The 15,361-nt window shown below is 55.7% G+C and overlaps 1 protein-coding gene across 1 annotated transcript; it reads left to right on the forward strand.

Annotated features, from left to right (window-relative positions):
* The first annotated feature begins 2,301 nt into the window (after positions 1-2,301).
* Positions 2,302-8,822, forward strand: LRFN3 (leucine rich repeat and fibronectin type III domain containing 3). Its single transcript, XM_030299238.1, has 3 exons — positions 2,302-3,390; positions 4,705-6,146; positions 8,186-8,822. Exons 2-3 carry the CDS (start codon positions 4,720-4,722, stop codon positions 8,649-8,651), a joined length of 1,893 nt encoding a protein of 630 aa, XP_030155098.1. The 5' UTR covers positions 2,302-3,390; positions 4,705-4,719; the 3' UTR covers positions 8,652-8,822.
* The last annotated feature ends 6,539 nt before the right edge of the window (positions 8,823-15,361 follow it).

Raw genomic sequence — 15,361 nt, forward strand, 5'->3', positions numbered from 1 at the left:
CATCTCTGCCTCTGCCCCTCTCTGCTCCCAAACCCCTCTTTATGTCTCTAACTATGCTGGTTTCTCTGGCACACACTTAAAATGCTAAGTCCCCTCAGTCCACTAGGTTTCGGCACAGCTGTGGCGGACGGCTCCATGCAGGTTGCAGAGCTCCCTGGTTTAACCCAGCGGTTCTCACAGTGTGGTCCCTGGACCAGCAGCATCAGCATCACTTGGGAACTTGTTAGAAATGCAAACATTTGACCCCGCCTAGACGTATCAAATCAGAAACTCTGGGACTGGGGCCTGGAGATCTATTGTTAAGTTCAAGGTGATCCCAAAACAACTACAATGTTGAGGACCAGCGGGTTTAGTTCATGCAGGGCATCCCTCTCTGCTTTTCTGTCTCAGATCTCAGATGGCTCTCAGTACCACTCTCTCCCACCAAAGACACAACTATTACCCAAAGGGGTAACAACTGGTGGATAAATGCAGCAGGAAGAAATCTTGCAGGGGGTAATAAAAGAGGGGGGGGGACCATCATTTTGATGTGTTCAGCAAGATTCCTTAATGTTCCCCAGCTGAAGTAAGCCCCAGTTGCCCAGAGCGGTAACCTGTTCTTCACCTGCAGCCTCTATTAACTTTCTTCATCCTCTGCCTCATTCTCCCCCAATCCCCTGCCCATTTCCCCCAAATCATCCAGTTCCACTGAACTCTAATTCCAGCGTGCTCTCGGATTGTCCCCCGACATTTCCCTGTATCTCCCCCACCTCCACCACTTCTGTAGTGTCTCTGAGACTTCTACATCCTCTTTTTGAGTGTCTGAGTAACCAATATCCACTATGCTGGCCCAGAAGCACTGATGAACTTTGCTAATGATCTGGAAAGGCGGGCCCTAGAGCTGAGTTAATTTTAGCTGCAGTTTTTCAATACACATGAGTGGAAGGAGCCAAAAGTCTGTTCTGAAACCTTCAGCAGAGCTAGGGATGCCAGGGTGGATGTGCATCGATGTTCCTGCCCCCAACAAGGTTGCTTTACTCCTCTACTCAGAAGGGAGATCCCCAGGGGTGGTTTGTGACCATTCAGGTTCCCCCAGGGTTAGGGCCATGACCAAAGGCCAAGACTGTGTTCCCTTCAGACCAGGGGCCCCAAAGATGAGGTCCTCCATGTTGCTATCACCAAGTTCCCAGGGCAGGCATGCAGGCCACCACCCACATCTGTCCTCCTGCAATACCATGTGCCGGGAGACGTGTGGAACGCCCCACCCTTCCCTCCACTATCTTCTCACAATAGTCTGGACAGGCAGGCCCCACACCTGGTGAGTCATGTATTAGTACATTTCTAGCAGAGTCCTCTGTGGGGCAGTGAACCTGAGTCAGTGAACCTGAGAGGGGAAGGCAGTGGACACACTTTTCTGGGTCAACCTGTCCAGCCCCCTGCCTCTGTCCCATTTCCTATCTTTTTCTTCCTCCATGGGATATCTGCCCAGTGTGTCTTTAGGTCTAAGCTATAACTCCAGAGGGCACAAGGTAGGGGAGCCAAGTTTTCCCCTTGCAGCCAGGGCAAGGAGGCTTGGGAAGGAGCAGTTTCTTCTCTGGCCTGAAAGATCAGGCTTGTTGCTGAACAGGGTCCAAGTAAGGAAATGCCACCCAGGAAAGGGCATCCCAGGGAGGTGGTGCTGAGACAAGGGGACAGGAGAGAGGCTTGGGGGCCCGAGGCTTTGGGATGTAAGGCATATCCGGGGCTATGAATAAGAACTGGACACACACACACACACACACACACATACACATACCCATCTTCACAGTTGAGTTGCCCCAGTTCAGTATCTGCTACCCCCTCCCACCTACCCCCTCCACCCACCCATGTCTCTGTCTCTTTGACTTTTTCTATGTCTCTGTCTTTGTCTGTCTCTGTCTTGTCCTTGTCTATTTCACTGTCTCTGTGTATTTCCCTCTCTCTTTGAATATGTGTATCCTTCCATCTCTCTATCTGCCTCTCTCATTGTACTCCTGTCTCTCAGTCTAAGCCTGCTTATCTTTTTGTCTCTGTCTCTCTCAATCTGTGTGTCTCTTTGTCTCAGTCTCTGTGTCTCTCTCTGTGTCTCTCTGTATCCAAGGATTTTTTTCTTGCTCCCAAGCAACGCCAGGGCGACTCCATGGGAAGTGGGGCTGGAGGCGCGCCTTTGAGAGAGGGGGCTGCCTACACCTTTAAGCGCGGGCACGCGCAGGGCCTGCGCCTTTAAGCGCGGGCGCGCGCGAGGCCCTAGGTTCCCGGCGAGGAGGCCGCGGGAGCGCCCGGACCCGGCTTGCCTGCCCGGCCCCCGCCCGGCCCCCGCCCCGGCCCCGGCGGGGGAGGGGTCTCTGAACGCGGCCCCTCCCCCCTGCGCCCCCACCTGCGCTGCAGTGCCTCCACCCCGCGTGTCCCAGTCTGTCCGTCTGTCCTCGCCCAGGCCTCGCCCCACCCCGGCCCCCGGGGCTGCCTTGCCGCCCTCCCCACCGCATCCGCCCCCCTCCCTCCGGGCCAGTCCCCGCCGCAGCCCGGGAAGCAAGCCTGGACCACGCTGCCCCAAACCCAGGGCCGGCACCCCGACATCGGGGGCCTGCACCCCGAGATCGGATCCAGAGATCTGGAAACCTGAGCGTGAGACCCTGATCTGGGGCTGGGACCCCAAGACCTGGAGCCTGAACACCTAATATCTGGGGTTGGAATCTCAACTTCAGTCTCTGGAACCCCAAGACTTGGAATATGGACCCCAAATTTTGGAGTCTGAACCTCAAGACTTTGCATCTAAAACCCCAAATCTGAAGCTGAACTCTGAATTCTGTGCCTGGGACCTTGAATCTGGGATCAGATTCCCATACCTATACTCTGGAACCCGCTATTTGGGACCTGAACTCTGAGATTTAGGCCTCAAATTCCAAGATCTGAACCCCGGTATTCCAAGGGGCCTAAACCTGAGTTTGAGCCTGAAGTCCTTGCTGCAAACCCGAATGCTGAAATTGGAGGTCTCTAGACCTCCAAATCTTGACTCAGCACCCCAATATCTGAACCCAGCACCCAAGTATTGGATTCCAGGACTGGGCTTGAGACTCAGACCCTAGACTCTTCATTTGGCTGTTTAGCATCCCAAGACCAGAGCTAGGAGACACTCGCTCTGACCAACCCAAACTGGAGCCTGGGTCTCTAAAATTGGCCCTTAGAAGCCGTGTATTTGGAGATCTAGGACCCCAAGTATCAAGGTCTGCAGACTCCATGGCCACAGATCTTGGCTGAGACACAGCACAGTCCCTCTGCAGAGGCCTTGGGGACAGAGAAGGGATGACCAGGCGCCCCCTCCAGAGACCTAGCCCCTGACCTCTTGGAGCCTGAGGACTCTGCTCCCTGGGGGGGGGGGGGCTTCCAGCTCAGGTAAGGCTACTGGGGGACCCTCATGCGGGGGAGGGACTTGGGAGGAACTTTGTGGCTGGGGGTGGAGGTAAGTGAGGGCTAGGTCCCCCTGGGCACCCTTGGGGTTTCCCCAGGAAACAGACACCCTACCACCACCACCAAGGGTTTGCCTCCAGCTCCTGCCGTGCCTCTCTGGACATTTATTCCACCAGCATTGCCCCTGTGACCTCTTCCCCAGTTGTTGGCACCTCCAGGTCTCTGATCTCTCACTCTGTTCTCCAGTTTCTTCCCACCATCTGTCTCATCTGTCTCTAGACACCTCTCCTAGCCACTGCTCCTCTCACTGACCATCTCTGTTCACCACTCCTCGCTCCGATCATCTTTGACACTTCTGTCCACTGCTTCTCTCTCAGGCCACCTCTGTCTACTGCTTCACTCAGTGACCACCTTTGACATCTCTGTCCGTCGTGCCTCTCTCTAATCATCTTTCACCAGCTCCTCGCTCTTGTCCACCCCTCACTCTAAGCGTTTGCCTGTCTCTGACCATCTTTTGCCATCACTCTTGCCCTCCACCCACTGCCTACTCTGACTGCCAGTCTATGGCCATTCCAACCATCTCTGGCCCTTACCGACCACCTCTCTTCTCTCTGTCTCTCTTGAGTACTGGAATTCCCTAGTCATTTCTAACATCTCTGGCTGCCTTTCCTCTCTGATGACCTCTCCCCGTACTCCTCTTCCTAATCAGCTGTCCTTATCTCCAGCTGTTTCTGACATGTCTGTCCTTTCCTCCTCTCTCTGACTACCTCTCTGGCTTTTGACCATTTCTGACCATCTCTGATCATCTCTCTTAGATCTCACCACCCCTGACTATGTGCCTTCCTTTGTCCACTTCTCATCTTCTTGACCATCTCTAACCACCTCCCTTCTCTGGTCATGTTTGACTACTTGTAGCCATTCCCACCACCCTGACCACTTCTTCCTTCTGGCCAGCTTTGCCCATCTCTTTGACCACATTTAAAACACTCTGGCTTCCCTTCTGCCCACTCCCCCCCCCCCATTGTCTAACTGTCTCTGACCATCTCTAATTACCTCCCTTTCCTCTGACCATTTCTGCTCCCCGTGTCCCTCCATGACACATCCCTCTGAGTCTTTGACCATCTCTTCTGCCTTTTGATGTGTCTGACCACTCCCACTCCTCTCTCTGACCATCTTTGACCCAACTCTTTTGCTCTCAGCCCACTGTGACCTTCTCTCCTGGTCTTGGACCACCCTAATGCCCTCTGGCACCCCTCTTCTGGCCGCAGCCCGCCCTAATGCCTCCCTTCTTCCCTGTAGGCCGCCCTGCCCGAAATGGCCGTCCTTCCACTGCTCCTCTGCCTGCTGCCGCTGGCCCCCGCCTCGTCTCCATCCCAGCCAGCCGCACCCAGCCCGTGTCCCCGCCGCTGCCGCTGCCAGACGCAGTCCCTGCCCCTAAGCGTGCTGTGCCCGGGGGCAGGCCTTCTGTTCGTGCCACCCTCGCTAGACCGCCGGGCAGCCGAGCTGCGCCTGGCGGACAACTTCATCGCGGCCGTGCGCCGCCGGGACCTGGCCAACATGACCGGCCTGCTGCATCTGAGCTTGTCGCGTAACACCATCCGCCACGTGGCAGCCGGCGCCTTTGCTGACCTGCGCGCCCTCCGTGCCCTGCACCTAGATGGGAACCGGCTGACCTCGCTGGGCGAGGGTCAGCTGCGCGGCCTGGTCAACTTGCGCCACCTCATCCTGAGCAACAACCAGCTGGCAGCCCTGGCGGCCGGTGCCCTGGATGACTGCGCCGAGACACTAGAGGATCTCGACCTCTCCTACAACAACCTGGAGCAGCTTCCCTGGGAGGCTTTGGGCCGCCTGGGCAATGTCAACACACTGGGCCTCGACCACAACCTGCTGGCCTCTGTGCCCGCTGGCGCCTTTTCCCGCCTGCACAAGTTGGCACGGCTGGACATGACCTCCAATCGCCTGACCACCATCCCGCCCGACCCGCTTTTCTCCCGCCTGCCGCTGCTAGCCAGGCCCCGAGGCTCACCTGCCTCCGCCCTGGTGCTGGCCTTCGGTGGGAACCCGCTCCACTGCAACTGCGAGCTGGTGTGGCTGCGGAGGCTGGCCAGGGAGGATGACCTGGAGGCCTGTGCCTCCCCACCCGCTCTGGGTGGCCGCTACTTCTGGGCTGTGGGCGAGGAGGAATTTGTGTGCGAGCCCCCTGTGGTGACTCACCGCTCGCCACCGCTGGCAGTGCCTGCAGGTCGGCCAGCTGCCCTGCGCTGCCGGGCAGTGGGGGACCCTGAGCCCCGTGTGCGTTGGGTGTCACCCCAGGGCCGGCTGGTGGGCAATTCGAGCCGTGCTCGTGCCTTCCCTAATGGGACGTTGGAGCTGCTGGTCACTGAGCCGGGCGATGGTGGCATTTTCACTTGCATTGCGGCCAATGCAGCTGGTGAGGCCACCGCTGCTGTTGAGCTGACCGTGGGCCCCCCGCCACCCCCCCAGCTAGCCAACAGCACCAGTTGTGACCCCCCGCGGGACGGGGATCCTGATGCCCTCACCCCGCCCTCCGCTGCCTCTGCCTCTGCCTCCGCCTCCGCCAAGGCAGCTGACACTGCGCCCCCTACGGACCGTGGTGTCCAGGTGACTGAGCATGGGGCCACAGCTGCTCTTGTCCAGTGGCCAGATCAGCGGCCTATCCCGGGGATCCGCATGTACCAGATCCAGTACAACAGCTCAGCCGATGACATCCTCGTCTACAGGTGCAGGGTCCAGGCAGTGGGTAGCTTGGGTGGCAGACTGAGGTGGGGGGAGGGTTGGAAATACATCCATTGACACCCCAGGTTGCTGCACAGCTGAGAAATGAGGCTGAAGGTAAAAGAAATTTGGCAGCAGTGATAAAAAGAAATAAGGCAGCAAAAGTAAATAGTAAGAGATGTAAAAAAGAAATCAGACCGCAAGAGTAAAAAGTAATCAGGCCAGAAGAGTCCAAAGTTAATGGGGGGGAGCCAGGTAGAGGGGTACAGACAAATCAAATATAAAGATAAAGAAAAACTAGTTGTTTCCAGATGACAGGGCTAGATGCAAAGCATGCTGTGAGAAGAAAAGGAGATCAAACAGGAAGGTACAGAGTTCACGGGGAAAATGAAATGAGGGGGCCTTGCTGCAAAGGAACTCAGACCAGATTGAAAGGAAAAATGGGGGAGGAGGCTAAATAGGCTTTGGGTTTGTGCAGTGTGAACTCCACATGTTTAGTGTTCTAATGTGACATCTCAATTTTTGATTTTCTAAATCAAATCAAACCTAGTTCAAGCTCCACCTACTAGGTGAACGGGAACATTCACTTTGCCACCGTTGGGGATTCCCGTCTCTGTTCAGTTGTTGCAAACAGTAGAAGAAAACTTGGGGCTTATAAGCCCCAAGAAGTGGATCAGTACATCTTCTGCCCCCGAGCCGAGAGCATTTGGAACATCTGCTGTGGCCACATGTGGCCGTAGTGGTGGCTCTGACACAGATGCTGCTGACACTTCTCACCCAAGTCTAACTTGCATGGATGGCTATGGATGCTTCCCTTTTCCCGCTGCCAGGCTAGGCCAAGGGTGCAGTCCCTGAGGCCTGGCTGTAGAGGATCGGGCTTCCCAGGGCCTGGGGCGTGCACCTTATAAACCCAGTTCCTGGGTCCACTTTCCTTCCCCAGGGGCCCACATCTCAAAAGATCGTCAGTTGATTCCCCTTTCAGTCCTGGAAATCTAGTGAGCTATTCTGTTCCTTTTCTCAGACAGCAGCACTCCATGTAGGGAGAGTGGGCTCCATGGAGGGCCCCACACCTGATAATCACACAAATCCTGTCCACCTTGCCTGGCGAGGATGAGACAAGTGCTCTTCTAGATAGCCACCCTCTCAGAGACAATCACAGAGTTCCCTGTAACTCCCTCATTAAAGCAGTTGAGGAATAAAGCAGGTTATACAACAAGTTAAATCTCCCGCAGGGTGCTCTGCTGCAAAAGGAAATAAGTAGAGTTGGGTGCTAAGGATAAAAGGAAATGGGAAAGGTAAGGATAAATAAGAACCAGGCAACAGAGATAAGAAGGGAATCAAGAGACAGAGCTGGAAGAAGAAATAAGGCAACAGGGAGAAAAAGAAATCAGCTGTGATGACTGAGGCACATCAGTTTCATGAAAACGGAATCAGCTGACAGGGCTCACTGGCAAGCAGGCCCTAGATACAACAATAATAATAATAAGGCAATGGGGCTAGGGGGACATTCATTGGCAGGTTAGAAGGAAATCAGGCATCAGCAGCATGGGGGAATCGGGTGGTTAGATGAGAGAATTCTAGCTGTACGCTGGAGGAAAATCAGGCAGTTGGAAAAGGGAAATCAGGCCCAGACTGGAGGAGAGGCAGATGGGAAAGATGGGAAGTTGAGCGAGGGTGTAGAGAGAGACTGGGGGGTGGGACTGGAGGGAAGTTGGGCAGTGAGGCTCCAGTGAAACTGAGCAGCAGAGCAGAGAAGCAGTGGGCAGCAGCCTGGGAGGGAATCTGGGCACTGGGGCTGGAGGGAGATTAAACTGGGGGATTTGAGCAGCAGGCGCCAGGAGCATAAGATGACCCAGAGGTTATCAGTCAGGCAGCTGAAGGGTATCGCATGAAAGGGAATTTGAGCAGTGGTGAGAGGGAACTCGGGGTAGCAGCGGACTGGTGGGGGGTGGGGGGAGGATTCGCCAGACTGCAGGGTTGGGGTAGAGTGCAGGGTGGGTGCCGGGCAGCCAGAGACCTGACCCCTGCCTGCCTGTCCCTCCAGGATGATTCCCGCCGACAGCCGCTCCTTCCTGTTGTCGGACCTGGCATCTGGCCGCACCTATGACCTGTGCGTGCTAGCGGTGTACGAGGACGGCGCCACCGGGCTGACGGCCACACGGCCAGTGGGCTGCTCCCGCTTCTCCACTGAGCCGGCGCTGCGGCCCTGTGGGGCCCCGCACGCACCCTTCCTGGGCGGCACCATGATCATCGCCCTTGGTGGAGTCATCGTGGCCTCGGTACTGGTCTTCATCTTCGTGCTGCTCATGCGCTACAAGGTGCACGGCGGCCAGCCCCCCGGCAAGGCCAAGGCACCTGCACCTGTCAGCAGCGTTTGTTCGCAGACCAACGGCGCCCTGGGCCCCACACCGGCCCCGCCTGCCCCTGAGCCTGCTGTGCCCAGGGCCCACACCGTGGTCCAGCTGGACTGTGAGCCCTGGAGGCCCAGCCACGAACCCACGGGACCCTAGCCTCGCACCCACGTCTACGGCCCTTCTGGCCCCAGGTGTGGGAGGACCCAGGCACCCTGTGGGACCTGGCCTCAGACTCACCAAATTGCTCACGGTTTTTAAAACTCTGATGGGGAGGGTGTCGGGGGCACCGGGGCACAACAAGAAAGTCCTATTTTTCTAAGCTTGGGCCTAGGCCCTTGCCCTTGTCTCTGTCTGTGGGGTTTGGGGGGGATTGTGCAGGGGTCTGGAGTTGGGAATGCCTCCTCTGGGGAGAGACCCCTGCTCCATTCTGTCTGAGGTTCCTGGATGAGGCTAAGGATGGTCATCCATTCAGTCAACAGAATTCCCTGAGCGTGCTCCCTGGGCATGCCCTGTGCTGGATGATGCTGCCATGACCTAGACAGCCTCAAGTCCTTCTCAGACAGTGACAGTTTGGAGCGATCCAAGATGTGGTGATGAGGGAGCCCAGGAAAGGTGCCTGACTCAGCCTAGGGTGTGGTCAGGGAAGCTTCCTGGAGGAAAGATGAGACCTGAGCATGACCTCCGAAGGAGATAATTAGGCCAAGAAGAAAGGGAAAGCTGTTCCCAGCACAGGGCCCAACACAAGCAAGGACTTAGTAAATGCCAGGCAGTGGAGGTACTGTGGTAGAAACAAGGCAGGAGAGGTGAGCAGAGTCCAGGACCTCCAGGCTGAAGATATCAGACTGGCCTGATAGTATTGGTGATCCATGGAGGATCTATGCAGAGGAGGGACAAGGGAGGGACTGGGCTTTAGGAAGATCTTTCCAGCTGTCATGAGGAGGGTGGACCAGAGGAGAAGACTGAAGCTGGGAGCCTGGGGGAAGCCAAGGCAGGCACCCAGGTGGGTAAGGACAAGGCTGGAGTGGGACAGGGCTGGGGGAAAAGAGTAGGGGGTAGGTGAGAGAGGAAGCTGAATGGATGGGTTATGGAGCTGAAGGGCTTGTGGGGGAGGGAAGTGTCCAGGGTGAGGCCCAGGGCTCTGGCCAGGGGAGGGGACAGTGGAGCCACCTGATACAGAACCAGGAAGGAGGTGCAGGTTTGGGGAAGATGCTGAAGCCAGGGGGGGACTTGGTGAATGCGGGGGGTGGGGACAGAGGACGTCCAGGGGGTGGCGGCCAGGAGACCTCGGGACCCTGGTCTGAGGCTGGAGCTGGGAACAGAAAAGAGGCTCTATCATCCGAGATGGGGAATGGGGAATGGAGACCATCAGGGTCATGAGACAGCCCATGGGACTTCCCATATTTAAGGGACAGGGAGAAAAACCTGACAGAGACTAAGCAGGAGCAGCAGATGGAGGGACAGAGTGAAGCAAACCAGGCAAGTCAGACCCAAGTGACAAATTGTGTTTAATGATACCAAGGCCACAGTGACCTCAGTGAGAGCAGTGTTAGGGGGCTGGTTGGGCAGGTGCCAGATTCAGCTGATTTGAGAGTAGGAGGTAAGAAAGTGTAGTTAGGGAGTGTAGACCCTGTGATTCTGTGGGCCTAAGGCCTGGTCCAGATTGATCTGGACCTTTCAGCCCTATGTCTCTGCAAGGCTGGTCCTCACTCTGTCTTGGGCTGCCCTAGGTCCCTCTCAGGCACCAGACCTGGAGGTTTGGAAGCCCAAACCCTGGGCCTTGGTAACACCAGGCCTCTTTGAAGATCCAGGAATGAGATGGGCAGTAAAAGGAATAGTGTTCTCTGGCCCCAGTCCACCTGTGGTGGTGGGTCCAAAGGCAGAGATGGGGGTGGGGGAGAAGGACTTAAGTCCTCGGAGTGTTCTCTGGAGTGATGCTGGTGTGAGGGGCATGGTGAAGAGGGCCCAAGACTGGGCTGGCGATCCGCATGACCTGGTGCACATGACCTCGTCCTCATGGGATAGAACCCTAGATTCTTTAACAGTTTTCTTGGTGGGTGTAGGCTTTGAAAATGATCTTCCATTGGCCATGGGAACAACCTGAGTCCCAGGGACCTGATCTGACTCCCGAGCAGCTCCTCCAGCAGCATAATGAGGTCCTTGTTTGTTACCCTTGGTGGCTGAAGTCAGGTGAAGCCAGCAGGGAGCGTGAGGAACCCTAGGGAGGGGAAAGATTGGAGATCTAGTGCCAGCTACAAAATACCAGTTGCTGGCATGAGGGGGAGCCAGAGCGCACCATTCCTCAACCCTTTTTTTAAATTTAAACAATTTAGTGTGTGCCTACTCGTGCAGTGTACTGGGGATTCAGTACTGCTAAAATATAGGCACAGGTCCTGACCTCACATATCTCACCATTTGGTGGGGAAACAAATGTTAAATAATCACACAACAAGTGTAAAGCCGCTGTGGTGACGGGGAGGGGAGCCTTCAGGAGCGATTCATGGGAACTGTGAGACCCTATAACCAGGAGGCCTGACCCAAGAAGAGAGATTTTGAGAGGCTTCCTGGAGGAAGTGACTACTCAGCTGAGATCTGAAGGATGCTCAGGTTGGAGTCAACTACACAGGGGGTGGAAAGGGTACCTCGTGCACATGCTGTTCAGAAGTGTAGGGGCTGAGGGATGCATGGTGAATAAAAGGGACTGAAGTGGGTGCTGAGGTGGGGTGAGGGAAGGATGCTGTGTTGAGGCTGGAAAGTGTGAAGGCGGAGATGATGCAGGACCCTGTAGACTGCTGGGAAGAGTCCAGATTTTCTAAGTGATATGAGAAGCCGTTGGAGGTTTTGAACAGAGTCGTGCCCCCTGATCTTCAGGAAGCTCCAGTGGTAGGTCTATTTGCACACGGGGGACAGAAGTGAAGAAGGGAGCCCAGGGAAGGGGCCACTGTGGTAGTCCAGGCAGAAGGCTGACCCAGATCAGGTTGGGGCCTGAAGTGGATGGACTGGAGAGAGACTTGAGGCTACCTCACCAGAGGCCTCTATCCCCTATACGGAGGAGGACAATGTGGACCCTATCCAATAACCTAGCTCTTAGGCAAGACTGCAGAGACTGGCAGGAAGAGCTGTAGGGCCCTGGTGTCTGATACCAAGGATCCAGCCCTTAGATGAGGAAGCGTGGGAATTAAGAACCTTTTCCAGGTTCAGGTACCAAGCAGACAGTGGACGTCGGCTCTCCAAGGCAGAGGCTGTGGCTGGTTGGAGGGAATGTGGACACGAGGAAATGCAGGCCTGGAAGGGGACACACACCAAGCGGTAGCTAATTACAAGTTTGGAAGAAAGGAATGTGGGAAAATATACATGCGGGCAGGCTAGTTCCTCTAGCATGGACCCCTCTGCCTCCGCAAGAGGGTGCCTGGACTATCCCCCAGCACCATGCAGGAACAGTACTACTATGGTCAAATGGTCACATGTATCTAGACTTTAAAGTTAAAATGTAGCTTGTCCAACACTGCCCAGCGGGGTGCACCAATTTCCTGAACGTAGGGAGGGCTACTACTCCTTCCGCGGCCCACCCCCGTGTGGCTTTCAGAATGCCTTGCATATTTTTGAGACCAGGTTCCCTGAAACCAAAGTTCCAGGCTATTGGAGCGTTTTCTCGAAGTAACTGTAGTCCTGATACCAGGACACTCCCCCCGTCTGCATGCTGTCACATTCAACCTATGTGTCTGGGTGCGGCTAATCTAACGCAGGCCCCGAGTGTCTCGGTGTCTGTGATCCCTTCCTTGCAGGGCCTGAGCTAATGCCAGGCTTTCACAGCTCTGTCCATGGGCACATATATGGGAGAGTCAGATAACGGGATCCTCCGAAAAGGGATGTTTCTCTTCCGGGTTGAACATGAGCATGGCCTCTGCCTTTGATTCCTCCCTAGTGTCTGTCATGCTTCACAAAAGCAATGATGGGTGGTCAGTGCTTGGTGTTGCCCAGACCTGTACAGGGTGACGCTGGGAACACGGTGGTGACCAACACAGCCCCACACCCCACCTTCACATAGTTCCAGTCCAGTGGAGGAAATACATCCTTACCAGGCAGTGGCATCCCAGGGTGGAGAGTGCCGGGATGGGGGAAGCACAGGCAAGATTGATTAAGACCTGTCTAAACCCAAGGGACTTTGGGAGCCCAGAATGGGCTCCTTACTGGGCCTGGCATAGGAGGTGGGGAGAGTCTATGATTTCCCGAATGCAGGGCCAGCTTCATAGCAGTATGACCTGTGCAGTCTCATAGCACCTCACATTTAGAAGGGCCCTGTGCTTGGCTGAACGCCCTGCTGTCGCCATCACAAAATTCTTAACAATTTTTGAACAAAGGACTCCACATTTTCATTTTGCACTGGGCCCTGCGTACGTGAGGAATATACAAAAAGAGCCAGGAGAAGAGAGGGTCTCCCAAGGAGAGAGAACATCGTGTGCAAAACACAAGAAAGGGAGAGAGGGTTGTACTCTTAGAGAGCTGGCCGAAGTTCTGTGTAGCTGGAGCACAGGGTAGAAGAAGGGGGGGTAGTGATGAGTGAGCCCAAGGAGTGGGTGGATGCCAGCCACCATGCTGAGGAGCTGTGACTCCTTTCCAGAGGCACTAGAGAGCCACCGGGGAGGAACTGGGTCAGGTTTGGACTTTAGAAAGATCTAGCTGTCTGTGATGGGAAGGGTGGCTAGGGACACATGGCAAAGAACAAGGCCAGGGTGGGAGGCTTGGCTGCCTCTGGAAGGGGTCACTGTGGGCAGGCTATGAAGGGCCTTGAATACTTGGGTGACAGACACCCCAGTGCACCAGGAGACTGGCCAGGAGGCTCAGTGCCACAGACTGAATCTAGAGCTACATTTTCACTCGAAGATTTTCACTGTTGGGGGGTTGCACAAGGGTAGGTTAATGGGTGTCACTGGTAAGTACTTGAAAATCTTTATATGAGAACTCACATGGATAGGCTGATGAAAGTGAATGCAAAATTGGCAAGAATGGAGAGTATAAAATGTGAGACTTCAAAGGACTTTATTCTGGGTATATTCTGGCTTCAACTCTGTGGAACCCCTGGAGTGCACTTCAACCCTCCCCAGTCCTCTGGTTAAAACGTCAGATCTTTGGGAACTTCCTCTTCATCCTAAATGCTGTGGCCCCCAGGGCTGGGAACTGATCCCCTTCCTGCTTCCGCGGTCACCTCCTTCTGGGGCGTCACCTCTCCACATGGCCCCAAGCTTCCGTTTTCCTTCTCTGCTGATGACCCCCACATCTCTGTCCCCAGCGCTGGCCCCTCTCCTAAACCTGGCTTCCCTCGGCTTCCTGGACAGCCCCCAGGCCCCTCACATCCACTGGATGCCTCATTGGCCTTAACCTCTTCCCAAACCTGCCCCTCTTCCCAGGTCCTCTCAGGGCAACCTCCACTCAGCCTCCTGAGCAGCCTTCCCACTTATTCTTCCTCCTTTTTCGACCCACCCCATTCTAGCTCTGGCCTCACCAACCTGGGACCCTGCATCTCCCCCGTCCTGGGCCCCTGGCTTTAGTCTCCCACTCTGGTTCATGGAAACTTCGTAGAGCCAAAGCTGACCCTTCTCCACATAGAACTCTTTATGGCTCTCCTGGGTTCCTGGGACCAAGAGTTCCTGGCGGTTTAGGCCTTCCCCCCCTGCCCCCCTCCCCCTGCAACCAGCTCCCAGCTGCATCTCTAGCACATATGTTTCCCACCTCAGGCTGGAAGGAAATAAACACTCCCTGAAAGGTCCACCCTTTTACACACCAACGCTGTTCCCTGTGCCCTTGGTGGAGCCTTCCTTCACCTCCTCCGCTGGTGTTGAAGAGCAGGGGAAGGATCTCAAGCAGGTGAGAAATGAAGCTATTGAGATAATTCCTTCCTGAATTCTCCCCCTACACTCCCTACCAAAGGCAAGGATTCTGGGGGGAGAAGGGAGCTAGGGCTGCAGGCTCCCAGAACCTGGGGGAGAAGGGGCTGGAAACTGTACCCAAGGTCCCTTGCCTTTCCTTGTCTGGAGTTCTAGCCTTGTCCGTCCTCCCGGATCCTCCATGGAGGGTGCAACTGCATTGTCCTCCAGCTCAGGACGTTCTGGAAGGAGGGGAGTCACGTGGAAGCCATTGTCTTCCCTTAGGGAGCTCCACCCCCTATCCTCCAGACCTCTATATCCAGCACACGGTGTCCTCTCTTGCCTCTGTCACTTTCTCTGCCACTTCTGCCACCTAGGAGTTCAGGTCCCCGGTCCCCTCCTCCCTCAGACACAGAAGTCCAGTGTCTATTCCCCTTCTTCCTCAGAATCTAGGAGTCCAGCCTCCTGCCCCCTCCTTCCCAGGACCCCAAAAGTTCAAGCCTGAAGCCTCTCTGTCCTTGGCAGGCTCAGGAGTCCTGTCCCTCTTTTCTTGGAAGCCATGGTATTCTTGCTCTGCCCACTTTGATTTCCTAATTCACCTCCCCATATCTGTCCCTCCCCTTTTTTCTCTGTCCCTCCCCCTCTATTCCTCCATCTGCCCCTTCTCCCCTCTCCCACCCACATAATTAGACCTCATTACAATCGATGGCACCAAGTCAGAACGGAGCCAGTACTGATGGGGACATCCGGGTGTTGACCCAGGGAGGATGCTGAGGGCCAGGCCCAGGCATCTGGGACTATAAATGTCCCCACACTGTGGCCTCAGTCCAGCTCCTGCAGGTGAGACCTCCAGCCTTGCCTTTTTTTCCTGGGCTCTGAAGCCTGAGCCCGTCTCTGGGATTCCCCTTGTACCCTCTTCTGCTGCTGCAGTGCAAGGGTTTGGAGGCAGACTGGCAGGAGAGACTGAACCGACTGACCCATATCTGTCCATCCCCCACCCCGGCC

Source organism: Lynx canadensis, chromosome E2 (assembly GCF_007474595.2).
Source record: "Lynx canadensis isolate LIC74 chromosome E2, mLynCan4.pri.v2, whole genome shotgun sequence".
In the NCBI taxonomy this organism is placed as follows: domain Eukaryota; kingdom Metazoa; phylum Chordata; class Mammalia; order Carnivora; family Felidae; genus Lynx; species Lynx canadensis.